General features: G+C 48.6%; 1 protein-coding gene across 1 annotated transcript; it reads right to left on the minus strand.

The window, feature by feature from the left end:
* Positions 1-502: 502 nt before the first annotated feature.
* On the minus strand, positions 503-3,366 carry MSX1 (msh homeobox 1). The gene is made up of 2 exons (XM_027891977.1): positions 2,913-3,366; positions 503-1,508 (listed from the first exon to the last, which is right to left on the minus strand). Exons 1-2 carry the CDS (start codon positions 3,364-3,366, stop codon positions 1,078-1,080), a joined length of 885 nt encoding a protein of 294 aa, XP_027747778.1. The 3' UTR covers positions 503-1,077.
* Positions 3,367-18,678: the final 15,312 nt, after the last annotated feature.

Genomic DNA, 18,678 nt, shown 5'->3' on the forward strand with positions numbered 1-18,678 from the left:
CCAAAAGGAACTCTGAGAAGAGACCTTGGTCTCTCCTCCCTAGGCTTGGTACCGAGGTGTGGGACATTTCATACCATCCTCAAGGTCTCCGAAGCCACCGAGGGGCTGCGACGGAGAGCTTCCGGGATTGAGGCAGGTGGAAGGGAGAAGAACAACTTTTCTCCTTCCTAAGGCTAAGGAAGCCAAGCCGGGGCTGTGCTGGGGGAGTAGTAACAGTCACCCGCCCCCTCAGGGTAGGGATACAGTGGGAGCTGATGCTGGAGAGGTGCAGTGGGGGGAAAAGGAAGAAACCTCAGACACTGTAAGCACAGGACAGTTCCAGAATACATCGGCTGAGTTTTCAACTTGCTGTGTCTCACCATTCCTTCAGCTGAAGTCTCCTGGAGAAGAGGGAAAATTAGCTAGTATAGCCAGTCCCTCTCTCATCCCCCTGACACACAGATTTGGTCTCTTTTGTCACCCCCGGCAAGATAAGGAGTGAGCAAACAAACTGCATCAAACAGTAGCTTAAAATTAATTTATTTAACAAATATAGCTATAATATAAACGATAATAAAATTTCAAATATACAGTATATTACATAGTACACAGAGCCCCTTCCAAAGGAGCTGGCGGAGGAACAAAGACAGGTAACAGACAGCGCTGTTACACAGGGACAGGACAGGCTTCTCTACACTTCTGCCTCTTAAACCTCGCCTTGCAGAAAGAGAAACGTCCTGTCTTTCAGTCCTCTTTTTCTCTTCCACAGTTCCTTACCCCACGCAGGGGACTCTGCCCAGGCTGCCAGCTGGACCCGGGGACGCAGGGCAGGGTTGGCCCATCAACACCCTGTGTCAGGAAGGAGCTGGGGCGATGCTTCAGGCTTCTGCCAGCTCCCCAGGACTGCTGAGGGGAGCAGAACAGTGTTGGGCTAGGGGCCCAGCATCAGAGAGGGAAGCAGAGGTCAAGCAGAGCTGGACTGGAGAAGTCTCTGCCACGGGGTCCATGGTGAAGTCCACAGAGAAGAGCAGGGATGGAGTGCGTGTGTAGCCAGCGGGAGCAGACAGCCGGAGGGCTGGACTCAGCAAGGCTCAGGCTCTATGTGAGATGATACATGCTGTATCCCACGTGCGCCGTGTACAGTCCCACAGGAGCCACAGGCAGCCCTGCCCGCTGGAAAGGGCTGGAGGTGCCATACAGAGAGGCACCGGCCACAGCCGGGCCGCCCAGCGGGAAGGAGATGCCAAAAGCAGTAGGCGGGAGCATGGGCTTGGCTGCCATCTTCAGCTTCTCCAGTTCGGCCTCCTGGAGCCTCTTGGCCTTGGCGCGGCGGTTCTGGAACCAGATCTTCACCTGGGTCTCGGTGAGGCTGAGCGAGCTGGAGAACTCGGCACGCTCGGCGATGGACAGGTACTGCTTCTGCCGAAACTTCCTCTCCAGGGCCAGCAGCTGTGCCGTGGTGAAGGGCGTCCGGGGCTTTCTGTTTGTCTTGTGCTTGCGCAGGGTGCAGGCTGGAGGGCTCAGCCGCCCTGTGCCGGGAGCAGCCGGGGGGAGAGGGGAAGGAGACACCTCGGTTAGCAGCGCCCGAACACCCACTGCCCACAGAACCCCCACCCTAGTGCAGCCGGGATGAAGAGAGGAAGGCAATAAGGTGCCACTCGAAGGAAAGTGCCCCAAAACCTCCAGGGCTGCCTGGGGCACACTGCAAATTGCCATCTCCCGTTTCAGTAAAGAAAGAGAGTGCCCGTAACAGGAAAGCCTCGGCAAAGGGCAGGAGTCAGGCACCCATACACCTCGCACCTCCTGCCTTCACGGCTCCCGGCTCATGAACAGGAGTCATCTAATGGAAGGATCAAAAAAAAAAAAAAAAAAAGTCCTGTCCTTTTTATCGGATTAAAGGAAAAAAAAAATAAACAAAACAGGCTGGCTTCTCAGTCTCACACCCTCTTCATTAGGCCCCTGGGAACCGGATTAAGCATGTAATTAATTACGAGATTTGAATTGACACTCAGGCTCTATCTACCGCTCTTCACCGGTCCGCTCCTCTTATTTAACATTTCTAAGGATCCTCAACATCCATCTGTCCCCCGTCTACTTAGCAACAACAACTTTTACTTGCAATTTAAATAAATGAAACCGCTGCAATACTCTACACAACTTCTGTCAGGAAACCTGCCTTTCTTCAAGGGACAGAGAAAACAGCTGTTTGCAGCTTTGCTAAGGGCACCCAAAACGCTCCGGAAAGCTTCAGCCCAAGCTCGCTCCTTTCCAGGGGATCCGGGGTGGGGACGGAGCGCGACCAGGCCGAGGGTAGGCGGCCCGGGATCTAGCCGCTGGAGATGATTAACAGGCTTTTCTCATCCTACCTCTCCCGCTCCTACTTCTATTAATTTAGGTAACTCTGTATTAAAGCAGGAAAACATTAGCAATTGCGGCTCTTCAGACTTTGGAGATGCAACACTTGAGACAGCAGCCGGTGGGGATGAAGACCGCAAGGCTCCCGCTCCCAGGAGATCGGTCTTTACGGAATTATTTGAGCCATTTTCTGAGAAAACACCGCTGAGGCTGGGTCAGGATTTGCGTGGTCAGTTCGAGATCTAGGTCAAACTAACAGGCAGGCCGGGTTGGTTTTACTTTTCAATTAGTATTTGGGACAAGATCTAGCCCTGGCGCAGCCGCTCTTCCTGTGCCTTCGCAGCCATCCTCCGGCTTCCCACACACTCGAACCCGTTCAGTACTTTGAAAGGGCCGAAGTGGCTTAGCAGAGTGTGCGAACCTCAGAAAAAAATGTGCCAAGATGGGCCAGGTGGGGTGAACCCCACAGGAAACCCCCGGCCGCCCGCACAGCTTTGCCCCCGGCCTGCCCGGCCCTGTGGGAGGGTCTCAGCCACCCCGGACGGCTCCCAGCCCGCCCGCTCCCGAACCTTACTTACTCGGGGGAGGCGGCGAGAACCTTGGGTTTTGCATCCAGGGGCTCCGCTCTTGCTTCTCGGGGCTTTCCGCCTTGACGAGCGCGTCTTCGGGCAGCTTGACCAGTCCCCCGACGGAGAAGTGCCCACCCAGGGGCAGTGGGGAGCCCGGCGCCTCCGCCGTCAGGGCGCCCAGCCGAGGGCTCAGGTTGGCGCGGGCGGCCGCCCCAGCGCACGGCGGGGGTCCGGCGCCCTCGGGGCCGTCCCTGCCTCCCGGCTTCCTGTGGTCGGCCATGAGCGCCTCCACGCTGAACGGCAGCAGGGATGGGGAGACCTTGGGCTTGTCGCTCTCCTCCTCCCCGCCCATCGCCGCCGCGACGGGGAGGGCGCCGCCGCCGGGACTGCTGAAGGCGGACGCAGGCAACTCGTCGCTGCGGACCGCGGTGGGCGCGGCGCTCATATCCACAGCCGGGGCCATGCAGAGGCGGCCCGTGGTGGCCACCGCAGCGCCGGGCGGGAGCGGCCGCGCATGGGGCCTGGGGCGCGTGCAGCCGTCGGGCGCGCTTCGGCCCCTCCGCGGCGGCGCCGCCTGATAAAGCGGCGCGCGGGCGGCACCGCCCAACCAGCGCGCGGGGGGCGGGGCGGCGCCGCCCCATTGGCTGCGGGACGGGGGTGGGCGGGGCCGGGATCGTCGCAGGCGCGTCCCGCCCGCCCCTCGTCCCCCCCGGCCCCGCTCAGCTCCCCTAGTCCCGTTCCGCTCCCCTGCCCCACCCCGCATCTCCTGCTCTCGCCAGCCCGGCTCTGCTCCCCAAAAACCCGTTCCGCAACCCCCAGTCCCGCCCCGATCCGCTCGCCCCCACCGTTCTGCACCCCACCGCCCCCCGGTCCCGCCTCGGTCCCCCCAGTCCCACTCCGCTCCCCCTACCCCGCCCCCCTTCCATCAGCCCCGCTCCGTGCCCCAGCTCTCTTCTCAGGCGGGAGCAAGGAAGGTCGGGGCTGCCTTCCCCGGGAAGTCCCTTTCCCCGCCGCGGGGACGGGAAAGCTCAAAACTCGGGGGAAAAAAGTATTAACGTCGGAAAAAAAAAATAAGCCGGCCTTTCTGCCTGTAAACCGAGAAGGAGCGGGCCCGAGCCCGCTCTTCTCCAAAACCAGCAAATACCGGACTGTCCCGAGTGTGACCTCTCAAAGGAAAGGAACCCCTGTCCGTCCCACAGCCTGTCTGCGCCTCGAAACAGTGGTTTTAGGGGGGTTGGTTGGTTGGTTTTGTTTTTAAATGAACTCCGGCCCTGCGATGTGTTCGATGTGACTGGAGATCTGCGTTTATATACGTACCCGCATACACAACACATAAATTGTGCCACTTTTCATGGCATAGATGTGTGCGTGTCTGCAGATAACGAAATGTTCATTCACGTAAAAAGGAACATATAAGCCCCTGAGCCCTTAAAGTCCCGGCTATTTTGTTTTGTAAATTCGTTTTACGATCTCTTATCCCTGCGCCCAGGACGGATGTGCAGTAAAACGGAGCCGCTCTCTAATAACGGGATTGGCCGCTCGCTGAGAAAAGTTTATTGATAGCTGCAGGGCTCTAATCTCCTCGGAACACAAGAGCCTCTTGCAGTCATTTAAGGGCAATTATCTAAACGGGGAGGGACAGAGAATTCCCTTTCCTTTTAACTGGACCCAATAAAGATGGTAGATTAGGAGCATATAGATTATGAAATGAATTGATATAATAGACATTTTATTAACTGATAAGCAACAGGACCTGATTGAAATGAATTGTCCTGCGCGCAGCTACACACGCTCATTTTACACACGCGTGATGTGCCCTTGCGGTGTGCTCACAGTGTCCTGCACGTACATCATCCCTACCTCCCTCATGTGCTCTGCTCATGTATGGATCATACTCTAGTGAAGATGATTTGCAGGCAACTTGCAGACTACCCCCCCGCATTCCTACACATGAGGGTGAACGCACTTTGTGCAGACCTATTCGCCGACACATAGCTCACACTGGCATATCCAACCGCCCTCCCGATCCGTGCCGCCCTGCAGAGCGCTCCTGCGAGATGGGGAGCAGCGGTGCCACCGCCCAGCCCACCCCAGGCCGGCCCAGCGCCCTGCCGGTGCCGGTGCCGGTGCCGGTACCTCTGTCCGCAGCCTCCCCCGCTCCCCGTCGGGCAGGGGGGCCGGGTGGGGCCGCGTCGGGGCGTGGGGGTGGGGGGTGCTCGGAGAAGCGGCTGCATTGCTAATTGCGAGAATAAACAATCTGTCACGATTAGTCAGTGCCTCTAATAGGCAGACAAGTGATGTTGTTTTTAGGCGCCAGCAGCGGTCTGATCAAAGGCTTCAGCTGGAGGGGGACTATTGAGGACGTTAACCCGCATCAAGGGAGCAAGGCGCCTTAGCCCTGGGACATCAGCACATTCAGCCTGACAAAATTAGTTTGCTCTACCAATCACACGACATTTTCCCAAAGCCGGGTGCTCGACACGAAGGTGCACCCCCACCCCCCGACTAAGAAAACATGCACATATATCGATGCATCGTGTTTCACGGTGTCACGGTGTGCCCTCCACCCGATCCTACAGGTAGGATCTTGTTTGGGGTTTTTATGTTTTTTTTCCCTGATTCCAAACTTAACCGTGCAAAAGACTAAGTGATGTGTTCATTAGACCTCGAAGCAGCCTACGGGCTGATTTCGATATCGTTGTTCGGTACAAATATGAAAATAAAAAATAGAGCTGCTGACTTGTTTGGGGTCTTTTTTCCTCTCACTTTTCTTTTGTAAAGTGGTTGTAACCTTGATGTGTTGCTGAGGTTTGAAGAGATGCGTGTGCGTCCCATACCGAGAGCGCGATCCCACTCTCATTGAGAGTTGACAGAATGAGATAATTAGCTCTCTATTTATCTCCCAGCAATGAGCGCTTTGTGTTTACATTTCTGTCATACTCGGTGGTATTTCAATCACTGTATCATAGCAAGGACTTGATTCTAACTCACATGCTGGCAAGCTCTTGGGCTGAAAACGGGAAAACAGCAGAAGTTCCTTTCGGTTCTTGCTCCTTTCTTTCTTTCTTTCCCGTCTTTCTTAATGAAATCTACAAGTTCTAAGTTAGGAATGGAATAAACAAATTTGCATAACGAAATTTCCCCCAAGGCTGATTTCTGTGTTTAGCGGGAAATTTTTAGTATCCAAACTCTTCCTCTCTTGCTCGCTGCACTCTGAGTGACCAAAACACCGCTGGATTTTAGGAACTTTTTTAGTATCTGTTTCGTGGTGTTGATACTCTGGCTTACTTTTAGGTGCCTCTCTCTTATTTTCCTCCCCGGGCTGTAAGAAAAATCCAAGTGAAAGGGCAGGGGGGAATAGGTGATTTTATAGGTGCTTGTTCCAGTCCAGTGTTTTTATTGGGAGCAGTGGCGTTTCCCTGAAGGCACTTGTGCTAGATAACAACATTGGGCAATTAGCATCCTAAACAGTCCCGTTTCAATATAATGAATGTGCTAGGCAAAGCCATTACCCATAGCATTTTATTTCGGTGGAAATACAGCAACAAGGGTTGGGGGAGTGAGTGGGGGATGGGGAGAAGGGAGAGGAGGTAGCGCTAAACCAATTCAGGGCATTGTCTGCCTTTTGTAAACGTTATCTTTGACTTAAAGGCAGAACTCAGAATGGAGAGGAGTGTTGTTGTTTCCCTTGTTTCTGTATTATTTCTCTCGAGACAACAGCTCTTAGGAGACCAGAAAGCTCCGCAGGACACGAGCTGGCTTTGGGAACCGGTGGCTCCGGAGCAGTTCTGCCGCTTCGGGCACTGCCTGCGCGCTCCCTGCGCGCTCCCTGCGCAGCCTTCAGCAGCCTTCATTCATCTGTGAGAGACTCAGCCCTGGGGGCAAAAAGCCAGATCTATCGCAAGTGCTAAAAATGTCCCGCGGGCTTTGCAAGCCCTCAAAGCCCTTCAAGTGCTCAAAGCTCTCCCTGCTCCCGTCGCTGTTCCTTCTCCGCTGAGTGTCGGAAAAATGCCGAAAGAGCTCAGTTCTTTTCATTTTGTCTTTTTGTCTTTTTTTTTTTTTTTTTTAATCTTTCTCTTTTCCCCTTTCCCTTTCTGCCCTGATTAAACATAACCCAAACTACTTTTAAGGCTTCAGGCACCTGGACCGGTCCTCGCGAGGTCACCAGGAGCGGTTTGGATGGCCAAACTCCAGCCGCCGAGGCGTCCCCGTCTCTTTGAGGGTCGGAGGAGCCTGGCTGAAAGGAAGGCACTATTTCAAGTGGCCTAAATTAATTTGATCGCGACATTATGATGCACTTGGAAAAGATGAAAGAAAAGGCTGACCGTCTCCTCCAAGATCTCTATAATTATAGATAATATATCCTATTTCAAAGCAATTAGCTCAATCAGGCGTAACGAGGCACTTTGCTGCCAGGGAGTAACAATGCCTTACGGTTATTTAAGCTTCAAGATGTCAAGCAGACTTCGAGACTCCCTCTGCCCAAAAGGGAACTTGGCTGCCTTGGTGAAAGCCCTATGGCTAAGGCAGTGGTTTCCCTTTAGTGACAACACGCCTATCTAATTTAATATATATTTTTTAAAGCTCTTACAAAAGTGCCGGCTCTGTTGGAGAAGAGCACCGCTCCTCCAGGCGCATTTGGGGCCCGTTCCTGTGTGGCATCACCTCTGCCCCTGCCCTTCAGCACCGACCTGCCTCGCCTCGCCTGCTTGCTCCGGAAAGCCTATGCTCTCTTAGCCTTTTCCCAGATCGGTGCCTTTCTTTCGATCGCTCTTTGGGGTGATTCCGGCTGCGTTTCACGGGGTTCTGCAGGAGCAGCTGTTGATGGGGCGCACTGGCTGATGCGCGCTTCCCAGCCGCGTTGCAGACCTCCCTGCTGAGCCAGCGCCTCCTCTCAGCCCCCAGAGCTTTTACCCTGCCGTCATCTCGGCTTTTACCTGAAGCGCCTGTCAGGGTCCCGAGAGCATCCTCCCGCTCGCTGGTTGCGTCGCCAGCGAGCCCGCGGTCCTGTGCCTATGCCTGCCGGTGTGTGGAGGGGATTCTGCAGTCACACCCAGAGGGGAGCAGGGCCCCAGGTGCCGGAACCCCCTTATCCCGACCCAAAAGCGCATAAGACCGGTGCGCAGAGCGAGCTGTGCCTCCCGTGCCCAGGAACGGTGGGTGTGGGGAGGAGATTGGGCCAAAATGCCAAAAAGCAACTTTTCCCCCTTTCCTGGAGCCGCTGCAATCTTCCGTCCGGGGCTGCTCCCCGGTTCCCCGCAGTGCCCCGGTCGGTGGGGCTGCCCCGGGCCGGGCGCTCCGCGGAGTTGCCGCTTGCGGGGACCGCGCTGGCCGGGGGTCTCCATCCCCTGCGCTGGGGCAGAGCCACCTCCGGAGCGGCCCAGCCCGGCCTGGCCCCGAGAGCCCGCGAAAGCAGAGCCGTGCTCGAATGAAACGCCGCCGAAGGAAAAATAATAACCATACAATTAACCGTGTCAGCGTTTTTATTGCTGGGGGGTAGCCGAAGTGGGGGGAAATTAAAGGGAAAATAAAGAAAGAAATAAACCAAAACAAAACCATAAAGCAGTTCGAGGGAAAGAGGAGGCTGGGGACGTGAATGCAAACTAAACAAAGTTTAACCACCCCTCCTTCTTCTTCCCATGCGCAAAATGGAAACCTTATTATATGATTCATTGTGAATCACTACATTGAATGCCATCATTATGAGTGAATGATAGTCGGGGCTCTGCTGGCCTTTTCATTCCTAGAGGCAAAAGTATAAAATATGAAGGATATAAATGATCTTCTCTCCTCTCTCTCATAAAGGACATTTATTCAAAACCACATTGCCTTGCTCCCAATTGCTTTGGTCCCCTCAAATTCCACAACGATCAAGGTAGATTATGGCAAGTCCCAGTTTATTTGTCTTCACGTGCTTGTTTATTGGCAAAATATCACGAAATGTAATTTGTCCCAAATTCTCGAACATGAGAAAATACTTTGTGGTTGAAGGAATCCATGTCAGTAACGCCAAGGCGATCTCCAATGCTCAGAGCAAGTTCATTATCATGCTATTTTACAGGGTTTCCATGTTTACTCCTCATTTCTCAGGAGTCTTTTACATATCGTTGCATAAGAAAAAGATTTCGACAGTTCTAGTTATGAGATTTCCTAGATTTTTTTTTACAGGCAGAGCCGGTTTACAAAAGCTGTATTGTTTGACTGTGGTCTGAGTTTCCATTTGGGGTAATTATTGTATTCCCAGTCTTCTTCTAATCGTTTGCTCAGAAGGACAGGTTTTTTTCCCTCGCCTTTTGAAGAAGAAGAAATACTCCAAACTTGCAAGACTGTTGTAATAATCCCCCCACTTCTTTGCCTATTGTTTAAAAGCCATTCTTTACATCTCTCAAAATTGCTGGAAAATATGGTAAGAAAAAGGACGGTAAGAAAATATACAGCGCAGCAGAAACGCATGTCACCACATTTTGAAAAAACTCCACAATCCCGATCTAAGCCTCTTCCCATTAGAGAGGTCTATGCGAATGAAGGGGGAAAACCAAACACAAAACAAAACAGCTTTTCAGAAGGAAATACATTTCAGTTTGATAATAATCAGCTCCCGAGGTAGAGGGGCGGGGGAAAAAAAGTCCATAGAAGGAAAAAATCAAGGGAAAGCAATTCTTGTGTACTGCCCGGCTGCCTGTGCAAATGGGTTTCTCCTCCAGCTGCTGCCTCCAGCTGCAGAACTGGAGGAGGGCTGGGAGCCATGGCCCCACAGGCAGCTCAACCTGCAGGCACGGCCGTGGAACTTGGCAGGTCTCCTCTTTCCAGAACCCATTTCTGGACCTTCCTGCTGGTGTCATACGGCTTCCCAAGGTAAGATTGCTTCCCCCCACACACTCCGCTGCCTTTAATTTGCATCTGTAAAATACGAATCCCAAAAACATCCCACTAATCTCACAAGGAAGAGATTTGTGGAAAATACTTATTTTCTTCTTCTGCTAAAATGTTTTGAAAATTATTGTCTTAAGCAAATCTTCCCAGTTAGGAAAACATATATTCATGCAAATACATTGATCAGGATTTTAATTCTTTCTGTAAAGGAAACTAGAGCTGAGTAGAAGAGTAACTGGTGCCAGGTATCTTCCAGACTTTGTCAACTGAAAAAAAAAAATCACAGACCTGCAAATATCAAAGCCATCCTCAAGTACTTGAAACTTGATGATATGTAATCTCCTGATTAGCAACTCCAGTGCCTTATTATTTTGGTGATGTAATCTCACAACATCCTTTTGCTGAGTGGCAACCAATGGCTAGATATGATACTGGGAGCTACGTCATTCTAATAAATCAATGTAACCAAACAATTTCCCTGCCAGAGGAGGAGGGGAAAAAATTCCAAATATTTTGTAGGGAAACTGAATTTGTCTTTTAGAAAGCTTATGTTTCGCTCAGACTTTCCATCAACCGCAAGCATAGACATAATCTAAAATGTTCCTGGCTTGCCTGCTGCTGGGCTGATTAGCTTTTGGAACAGGAGAGATAACATTTCTAGACATTGGTCTGCCGTGCACTGCCTTCATGTTATTCTCAGTGTATGTGGTTTTGACGTTATTTATGTAGCAAGTGTGGGCTCTCTTTTGGTGTTGGGTCACTTTGCTTTTCAGCTGGGGGGTTTTCTGTCACTCAAAGCAGAACTTATTTCAGCCTCTCAAACAGCATCAGACTTCTTACAATTCATGGTTTTAAGGTATAACACCCTCCATACACCTTCCATCCCTCACAGGGGCAAGCCCACACTGCTCCACAAAGGGCCATGGGTGGCTGTGGAATGCCCAGAACAGGAGAACAGGCTGCTTCCCACTTACCTCCTCTCGTGTCAGCAGCACAGACCGCACTGCACAGTGGGATGACATCCTGCCATTGGGTCCAGACTCTGCCAGTTTGGAGTGGCACAAGATGCAGTCCGTCCCCTGCTGTTAATGGTCCTATTGCACTTGGGGTGGATCTGGGTCAGTATGATTTTTACTTCTGAAACAACCTCAGGATAACAGAGAGACATAAGGAGGAGGCTCTGACAGAAGGCAGAGGAGGGAATTGTTCAGCACACGGAGTTAGTTATCATCCTGAGGTTTGCTGGTGCTCTTTTGCAAGTCATTTCACCTCTTTTGCACTGAAGTCTCCAATGGGAGTCCACCCTCTGCTAGTGCAGCTGCAAGCCCTGGCAGTAAGTGACATGTGAGCACACATGGACACACATACGCACACTTCACGTCCTGTTGTTGCAGCTGCTTGGATGTGCTATTTAAAGGGAAAAGTCACATGCTTCATCTTCACAAGTAAATTCAGGTCCTTCCCTCTAGCCAACATGAGTGGTTAAATGCTAGTGATGTGTAAATCCAGGGACCGAAAAAGAAATGCCCCAGGAGCGTACATGGACCTGACAAGGGGAGGAAGCAGGAAGTTCACTGATAGTGACAGGGAACACCTCTGTTCTATCTGAGAGTTTGAAAAATAAGGGGAGGAAGTCAAGGAAGGGAAGAAATAAAAGGCAAAAAGGGTATGACAAGCATCTTGGAAAGTCACTGGAAACTTTGTTCTTAGGAATAAATCTGGCTTCTTGTGATCCCCTTTCAGCAGTGCTGGCTGGGAGCCAGCTGGGTCCCCTGGAGTCCCCCTGGCCTTTTTGTTTGGAGCCTGGGAATCTGTCTAGAGCACAAGGCTGTGTTTGCAGGAGGGATAGCCTCAGGCAGTGGCCATGTAGAGGAAAGGGGGTTTGCAGTCCTTGGGCCTTTGGGAGACCTACCCTAGGGCTGCTGGGTGAGCAGGAGAGATTCCCTCTGCTTTGGGGGCAGTTTGTAGGGAGGTGAGTAGACTAAGGAGCAGGAGATAATGCAGGCTGCCTGTCCCCAGGCCTGGGTTGCCAGAACAAATGGGATGGGATGGAGGAATGGAGGGGAGTAAGCAGTGCTCTCTGGCCCTCACCCAGCTGGCCTGTGTAAGTTGTCCCAGGGTGTCTCACCCTCCCCAAGATATTGTTGCAAAAGCAAATGCCAAATAAATGATAAATTACCAACAAACAGAACAAACCAAAAGCCTTCCTTGGAGCCACAGCATATTACATTTCCCTTGCCCTACTAGCCCTTCCTTTCTGCAGACCTCTTTTATTGTGGTGAAAGTGTGGGCTCTCAAAACTCTGTCAGATCCAAAGATGCTGGCTGGCATCTTTCCAATACTTATGGGTTTTTATGCATGATCGAGACCTTTCCAAAGATTTTGTTCCCTTGTTCTTTCTGATCCTGTTATCCTGGTGCATTATTTTGCCCTTCTATAATTTTTTTTCTCCCACCCTTCATTATGACCTCTAGAAATAAATTTCAATTTATTTGGCTAGTTTGCAGACAAAATCTAAAGCCTGCCTTAATTTGTAGTTTACTAGCCCTCTGATGTGAGACTACATAGAGAGCTCCTATCTGATCAAATGGCCGGTACCTTGACACAGTCCAATTATGTGAAAATATATCCTTGCTTATCATTTCAAACATCGTATAAGTGGAGAAACTGAAGTAGCTCCCTGTCTATTTGATTTTCCTGTTCAGACACACTTGTTTAAACAGGCACCGTGAGACTTTTCTGTAATCTTGGAGGAGTTCAAAAAGTGTTTTCACCTTGAAAGCCCCAAGCTGGCTGATGGTGACCACCCCCAGCCAGCTTTCAGTCAGGCAAGGTAGGGAACAGGCAAGAGAGGAATGTCCCCTGCAGCTGAGCTCTCTGCCACCTGGACATGAAATGCATCTGTGGCCAGGTATCTCCCTGCAACATCCTCCTCCAGCTCTGCCGACACCGACTGACCCTGCTGTTGAGCTGGTACCTGACTGGCCCCACAGAAGTCCCTTTCCCAGGCTGGTGTCTCTGCATTCCCCTTCCCAACTCAGTGTCACAGCTTCCCCCATCTCAGCAGTGCTACTGCATCCACCTTCCCAGTCTGACCCCAAAGCAACCTTCTTCCTGTGCCAGCCCTGCTGCAGTCACAACTTGTTGACAATGGAAGCCAGTGGATGTGGTGATTTGGGATTTTTGCAAAGCTTTTTATACCATCTCACACCGTATCTTTCTGGGTAAAATATCCAGCACATATGGACAAGCCCATAATATGCTGGGTGAGCAACTGGATGACAGGCTGGGGGCAAATAGTTGTAGGAAATTTGGGTTACATCAGGCTACTGGGGTTCCCTAGAGCTCAATTTTAGGGCCAGTGCTCTTAAATGTTTTTATAAATGATCTGGATGCAGGAATTAAATGTACATGAAGTATGTTTGCTGATGACTCTTAAAGCAGAAGAAGCTGTGGACTCCCTTGAGGATAGGGGGACCTTGCATGGAGAGCTGGATAGACTAGAGAGCTGGACAATCATCAGCTCTATGAAATGTAACAAGAGCAAGTGTTGGATACTTCACCTGGGACAGGACAATCCTGGATGTATATACAAGCGGGAGAAGGAGAGGCTGCAAAGCAGTACCACAGAAAGGGATACCTTTGGCAGGTTTCAAATCTGTCCCTGGGTGCCTGTAAAGGATTTTTTCAGCTTTCTGATAATTTCATGGTAGTAGGTTTCATTGAAATCCCTGACAATACCTAGAGTGGAGTATATAAAATAGGCCTTGGAGGTTTTAAGCATTCCTATTCTTTTCCTTTCTACATGTTTAGTAACTTGACAAAATTAATTATCTGTTAAGGTATGTACAGAACTGGTAAGATATTAAGGAAAACAAGTGCAATAAGCAGTCACTGTTTTGGAAAAGTAATATATTCTACTAATTTCCTTCTTTTACCTTTTTTATTCCCTTTTTACGCACAAGTGTAAAAAGGCAATCAAATTTATTTTTTCCTGAATGAAAACTATGGTTAGTAGTTATGTTTGATAGGGAAGGCTTTCTCCCTTTCCTTTGATCTGTTTTTGTTTATGTTTGTGTTGTGCTTGGGAAGACTGAGATGAGGTGCTGATTAGGTCTTCCATTGTGCTTCTCTGTGATTCTTTAAATCAAACTATGCCTGAAAGGAGATGATATATGAGCATTTGAAGTGCTCAGCCTTTTAGTTAGCAGTGCTATGAGTTGGCAGGATTGAGAAAAACAAGCTACTTACAGAGAGGGGAAGAAACTTGTGAACGTGTTGAAGCAGACTGAAGAGGCAGAGATGCTAATCACCAGTCAGAGGTCTCTCCATAAGGATGTCAGAACCAGGTGGGAGGCGTTCCCTGGCTCAACACTGTAAGGGCAGCTTGCTATGTAAAGATTAGCTTGTAATGACATTTTTCAGGTATCTTTATGGGAGCTGTTGAAAAACTCTACATGATAACTGAGGTATAAAATTCAAACCAAACCAAACCTACATCTCTCCTGCAGGGTGCAATCCTTAAACACAGAGTGCTCTGAGTTCCTGCCTGGATCAGAGGGAACCAAATAACCGAGGGCACTCAACACTCCATATGGAGCCAAGTGCTTATCCCAACCCAGAGTCAGGCTTCGTTTAAAGGAGGGTCGAGCTGGCAAAGTGCCAGGGCCCAAGGGCTGCTCTTAATATGCATATAAGAGACCATCTTGCAGACGATGCTATCTTGCAGAAGGCAGTGAAACCGTTCAACCGCCAGGCTTGATCACAGCATTCTGGTAGTACAGCTTGAAATGGAGGTTTTCACTCTGGGAGTTGCAGTCTTCACATCTATCATCACCCTGAGAAGTTTCTGGGTTCATTTAAAATGTTTAAGGACTGATGGGAACATCAGATTGCTTAATATGATTTCCTGTATACATTACAGGCCATTTTGTTTCATCCAGTTACAACAGCACCGAGTTCAAAAAAGTGTGTGTTTGGATAAAAGATAGCTCTTAAGCTGGAAATACTAAAAATCAAGAAGTTCTCACTGAAATTTAGAGGTTCTTTTAGTAGTTAATTACATGAGCAGTAAGAAGCCTGTTTTAATTCCAGCATAACTCCCTGTCCTCAGCTTTTGAGTGTTGTTCCATGTGACTACCCCCTCTGAATTAAGTGATGTATGATCTTTTCTCCTGTGTGATCATCTCCTTTCTGTAAGGAGATGAAACTCTCTCTCATGCTTCCTTTTAGTAAATGAACCATATGGTGCTGTTTCTCCATCTGTCTGCCCTTGTCCTCAGTCTCTAGACCCATAGAAGTAGGTCTTGTTGACACTCACTGCAACACCATCGTGTGTTTCTCAAAGTGCAGACATGAGGCCTGGGTTTGTTGTTGCAGTGTGCACTTCACTTCAGTGGTGTACACTGATGCTGTTTGATCCTGTCCATGCTTGTGTTCCCCATGTCTGGGATGCAAGGACATGGACAAAATAAGGACATCTTCCCAGGAGTATCCAAGCAGACTGTGCATATGAATTGTTTAGGTATTTTCACAACTTACTCAGGGAGTTGGGCTTGCAGGGCTTGTTGCAGTCCTCCATAGCACATGAGAGGTGCAGAAGCATGCCAGCTCTCCACAGATGGGCCTTCCCTCCACCTTTGACACCAGCCTTAAAGAGGAAAACCTTGAAGCAATTGTCAGCCACGTTTGGATATAGAGTCACTTCTGCTCCTCATGCATGTCTTAAAAAACCTCATGGGATAGATGGCAGATCTATGAAAGGACTTTTTCTTTCTGGATCTCTGAGTTAATGGCAACAGATAATCTATTACATGCTAGTTCACACCCTGCACTGACTTATACATCACTTTTCATCCTCCTTTTAACACATCTGTGCAGTTTGTGTGCTTAGTGTACCTGCCATCTGGGTTGACAGCAATCATCAAATAGGTTGTAATTCCTGGGATTCTGATTAAAACCCATGCAACATACAATGAACATATTATCCCCTTCTCTGGAAACACACATTTACTGCAGGACTCGTATTTCTTGCTTTACTTCTCCCAGCATTTGAGAGCAGCAGCCTGTTTGGAGATGTATGTTCTGTGGCAGTAGAAGACCACGTCCTCACTCTGCCTCCATAGTGTCCATTGCTGGATGTTGGATTCCACCCAGGCACAAAGCCATCATGGTGTGCTTCAAACACATGGGCTGCCATCCCCTGGCATCAGGTGAGTGTGTAGGATGGAAACAAAGCTGGGGTTTGGTGCATGAAGTCTGGAACTGGTTGTCTTTGCTTGTTGTCTTAATTTCTTCGCATCTCAGAAAGGAATATGGGACAGGAGGATCAGGAGAAAAAGGTGGGAACATTTAGAGAGTGGAGAATGGCTGTACTCAGCAGTAGCAGAGTCTGGTTTCCAGTGTCACAGGGAAAGTCCTGTGAAATGCTGTTCTTTGATGACTTTAACAGAAGTCTCTGTTAAAGGTAGATTGCCACAACAGCTGCCCTGGCAGAAGGGTGGACAAAATCTCAGGAATGGGCTAGTAGGACTTATGGAAAGGCAGCAGGAAAGGCATGGAGCCCATGAGCACAAGTTTGGCATTGCTGAGGTTGTACTCAGTTTAGTGAACAGGTCCATTGTGCTTATTCACATCGCTGAAAGAATAGGGAGGAACAGGGAAAGGCATTGTCTTTCACCCTGGACTGTGTAGTGGAAGGTAAATGCAGAGTTTAACTACTTCATCCTGAAACACAAACAGGCAGTTTCCTATTTTTGTTTATTTTGTTTTGTTTAATTTCCTATTATAGCATCCCTGCCATTCCTAGATAGAAAGGGACAAATGGACCTTAAGCTGGGACTCCGTTCTGATCTACAAAACTCCTTTTTCTAAATACTGAAGTCCATTAACTCCTACAAGAGTCTTGTTTTGATCCTGTTCATTGTGATAGCAAAACTTCCCTGAAATTAGTAAATACCAGTCTGGAGCAAAAATCAGCTCACCACAGAGGAAATCATTTTAGCTGAGTAGTACTCAGTAACTGTGGCTTCAGTGACTATTAAAGGGAAAATATGGTAACACTTAAGAGTTCAACAACAAACAAGAGCAAGTCATGGACTTTTGCAGTTAGTGTAACCCCCTTGAAGTCTATGAGACGAGTGCATGGGAGCTAAGAATTTGGGCCTCTATCCTATGGGCACTCTTGGATCAGATAACACAGATGTGTTACATTAAGGACAGAACCTTATAAAATAAAGCACTGACTGCACCGGGAAAGTCCGTGGGGTTTTTGTTTTGGTGTTTTTTTTTTTTTTTTAATCCATCCTTTAAAATATTAAAACATTAAAAATAACAGCGAAAAAGAGCATAAGGCAGAGCAGAGAGGTAAATTAAAAGAAAAGCTGACGTACTGCTCGAGATTCACACTCTTTAGACTTCCTTCTTTTTCTTTTTTTTTTTTTTTTGTCTCATGCACCCAACTGGTTTAAAGGTCTATTCTCTTTGTGGTCCATGCATGCACATAATTACCATTGATGCAGAGTCTCCAGGTGATTTGATGTGCATTCCACATAAGGCATGGTGTCAAGTATATGATCCCCACACAAAAGAGCTCTCTGAGAACCACTCTTTGGAATATTTTATTTTAGATTCCTTTGCTCTACATCTAGAATTTAGCAGATCAGAGTGCCTAACCAAGCAGTGGAACTACCACTGCTGCTCTTTCATTAGCTTTGATCTGTGTCAATCTGGGAAGGGGCAGGGAGCTGATGGGAAGAAAATTTTCAAATATGGGTGCAGTCTTGCAAAATGTTAAATATTTTGTAGCAAAATCATAGCAAAGAAGTAAAGGGGCTTAAGAATTTTTAGCAAATCAAAGGAGACAAACAGGAGTGAAAATGTGGATACAGCCATGCTCAGCAGCTGATTTCATGCAGGTTCCAGTCATAACACCATAAGTCAGGATGCACTAAGACTTGCTTTAAGGGGGGATTAAAGCTATATACCGGGTCTGGAACTTTCTATTCTGATTTGATATATTGTCCCTCCATGTCAAATACAATTATTTGTGCTCAGGGTTTTTCTACAGTAAAATAGTCAGTGGCTCTTTCGGATGAAACTGAAACCCAGTGTTCCATGTTGGCAATGTTAGACTTTCCTATGTTTCAGAAAGAAACACCAACAACCTTCATTGTTGCAGAGTTTGTTTTCTTTTCTCCTGCACATACACATTCAGTCCACCTCTCAAATGGGAGGCATTTTGAACTGTGATGAGAAAACTTTTAAATTAGTACTAATTTTATTGTGTCAGCAGAATTTTCCCATTTTAAACCGAATGAAAATTTGGCCCTTTTGGAGCAGCCTGTAAATGTATAATATTTCAATTTTTCCAGGCCTGCCTTGCTCTTTTCTGTTCTTCTGCTCTCCTAAATGCCTTGTTTGAATAGAGAAGCAGGGTGACTAGAAGGATGGATGAAGGGCTTGGAGAAAATTGGGGTGCAAGGTTTGAGGAAACGAAGGGAGGACACAGATACAAGGAGAGTTTGTGACAGGGTTAGATGGGCTGAGGAGAACGATGAAAAGAAAAAAATAGGAGATTCATATGGATATGCTGTAGGTTTGCTTTCATGGGGTAAGAGGAAGGTGGAGATGGTACTGATTTATTTTTCATAGGGAAACTGAGCTGGAAAGGACCACATAGAGTAACAGTCCTCTGAGCCCTCTAATCTAGCTGCTGTCTGAAAGTTTTTTTCCACTAAAAAAAGGTACACTTGGATAAGAAAAAAAATCAAATGTTATCAAACTTGGGGTTTTTTTCAACCCCTCTCTAATTCAAAAGACATCAGAATATTTTTTATATTCATAACTACTTTTTAACACTTGTCGCTTTTTAAATGTAAGAGTAACTGAAAACCTGAATTCT

Source organism: Empidonax traillii, unplaced genomic scaffold (genome assembly GCF_003031625.1).
Source record: "Empidonax traillii isolate 1590-97213 ecotype Southwest subspecies unplaced genomic scaffold, ASM303162v1 scaffold336:size770142, whole genome shotgun sequence".
Classification (NCBI taxonomy): Eukaryota; Metazoa; Chordata; class Aves; order Passeriformes; family Tyrannidae; genus Empidonax; species Empidonax traillii.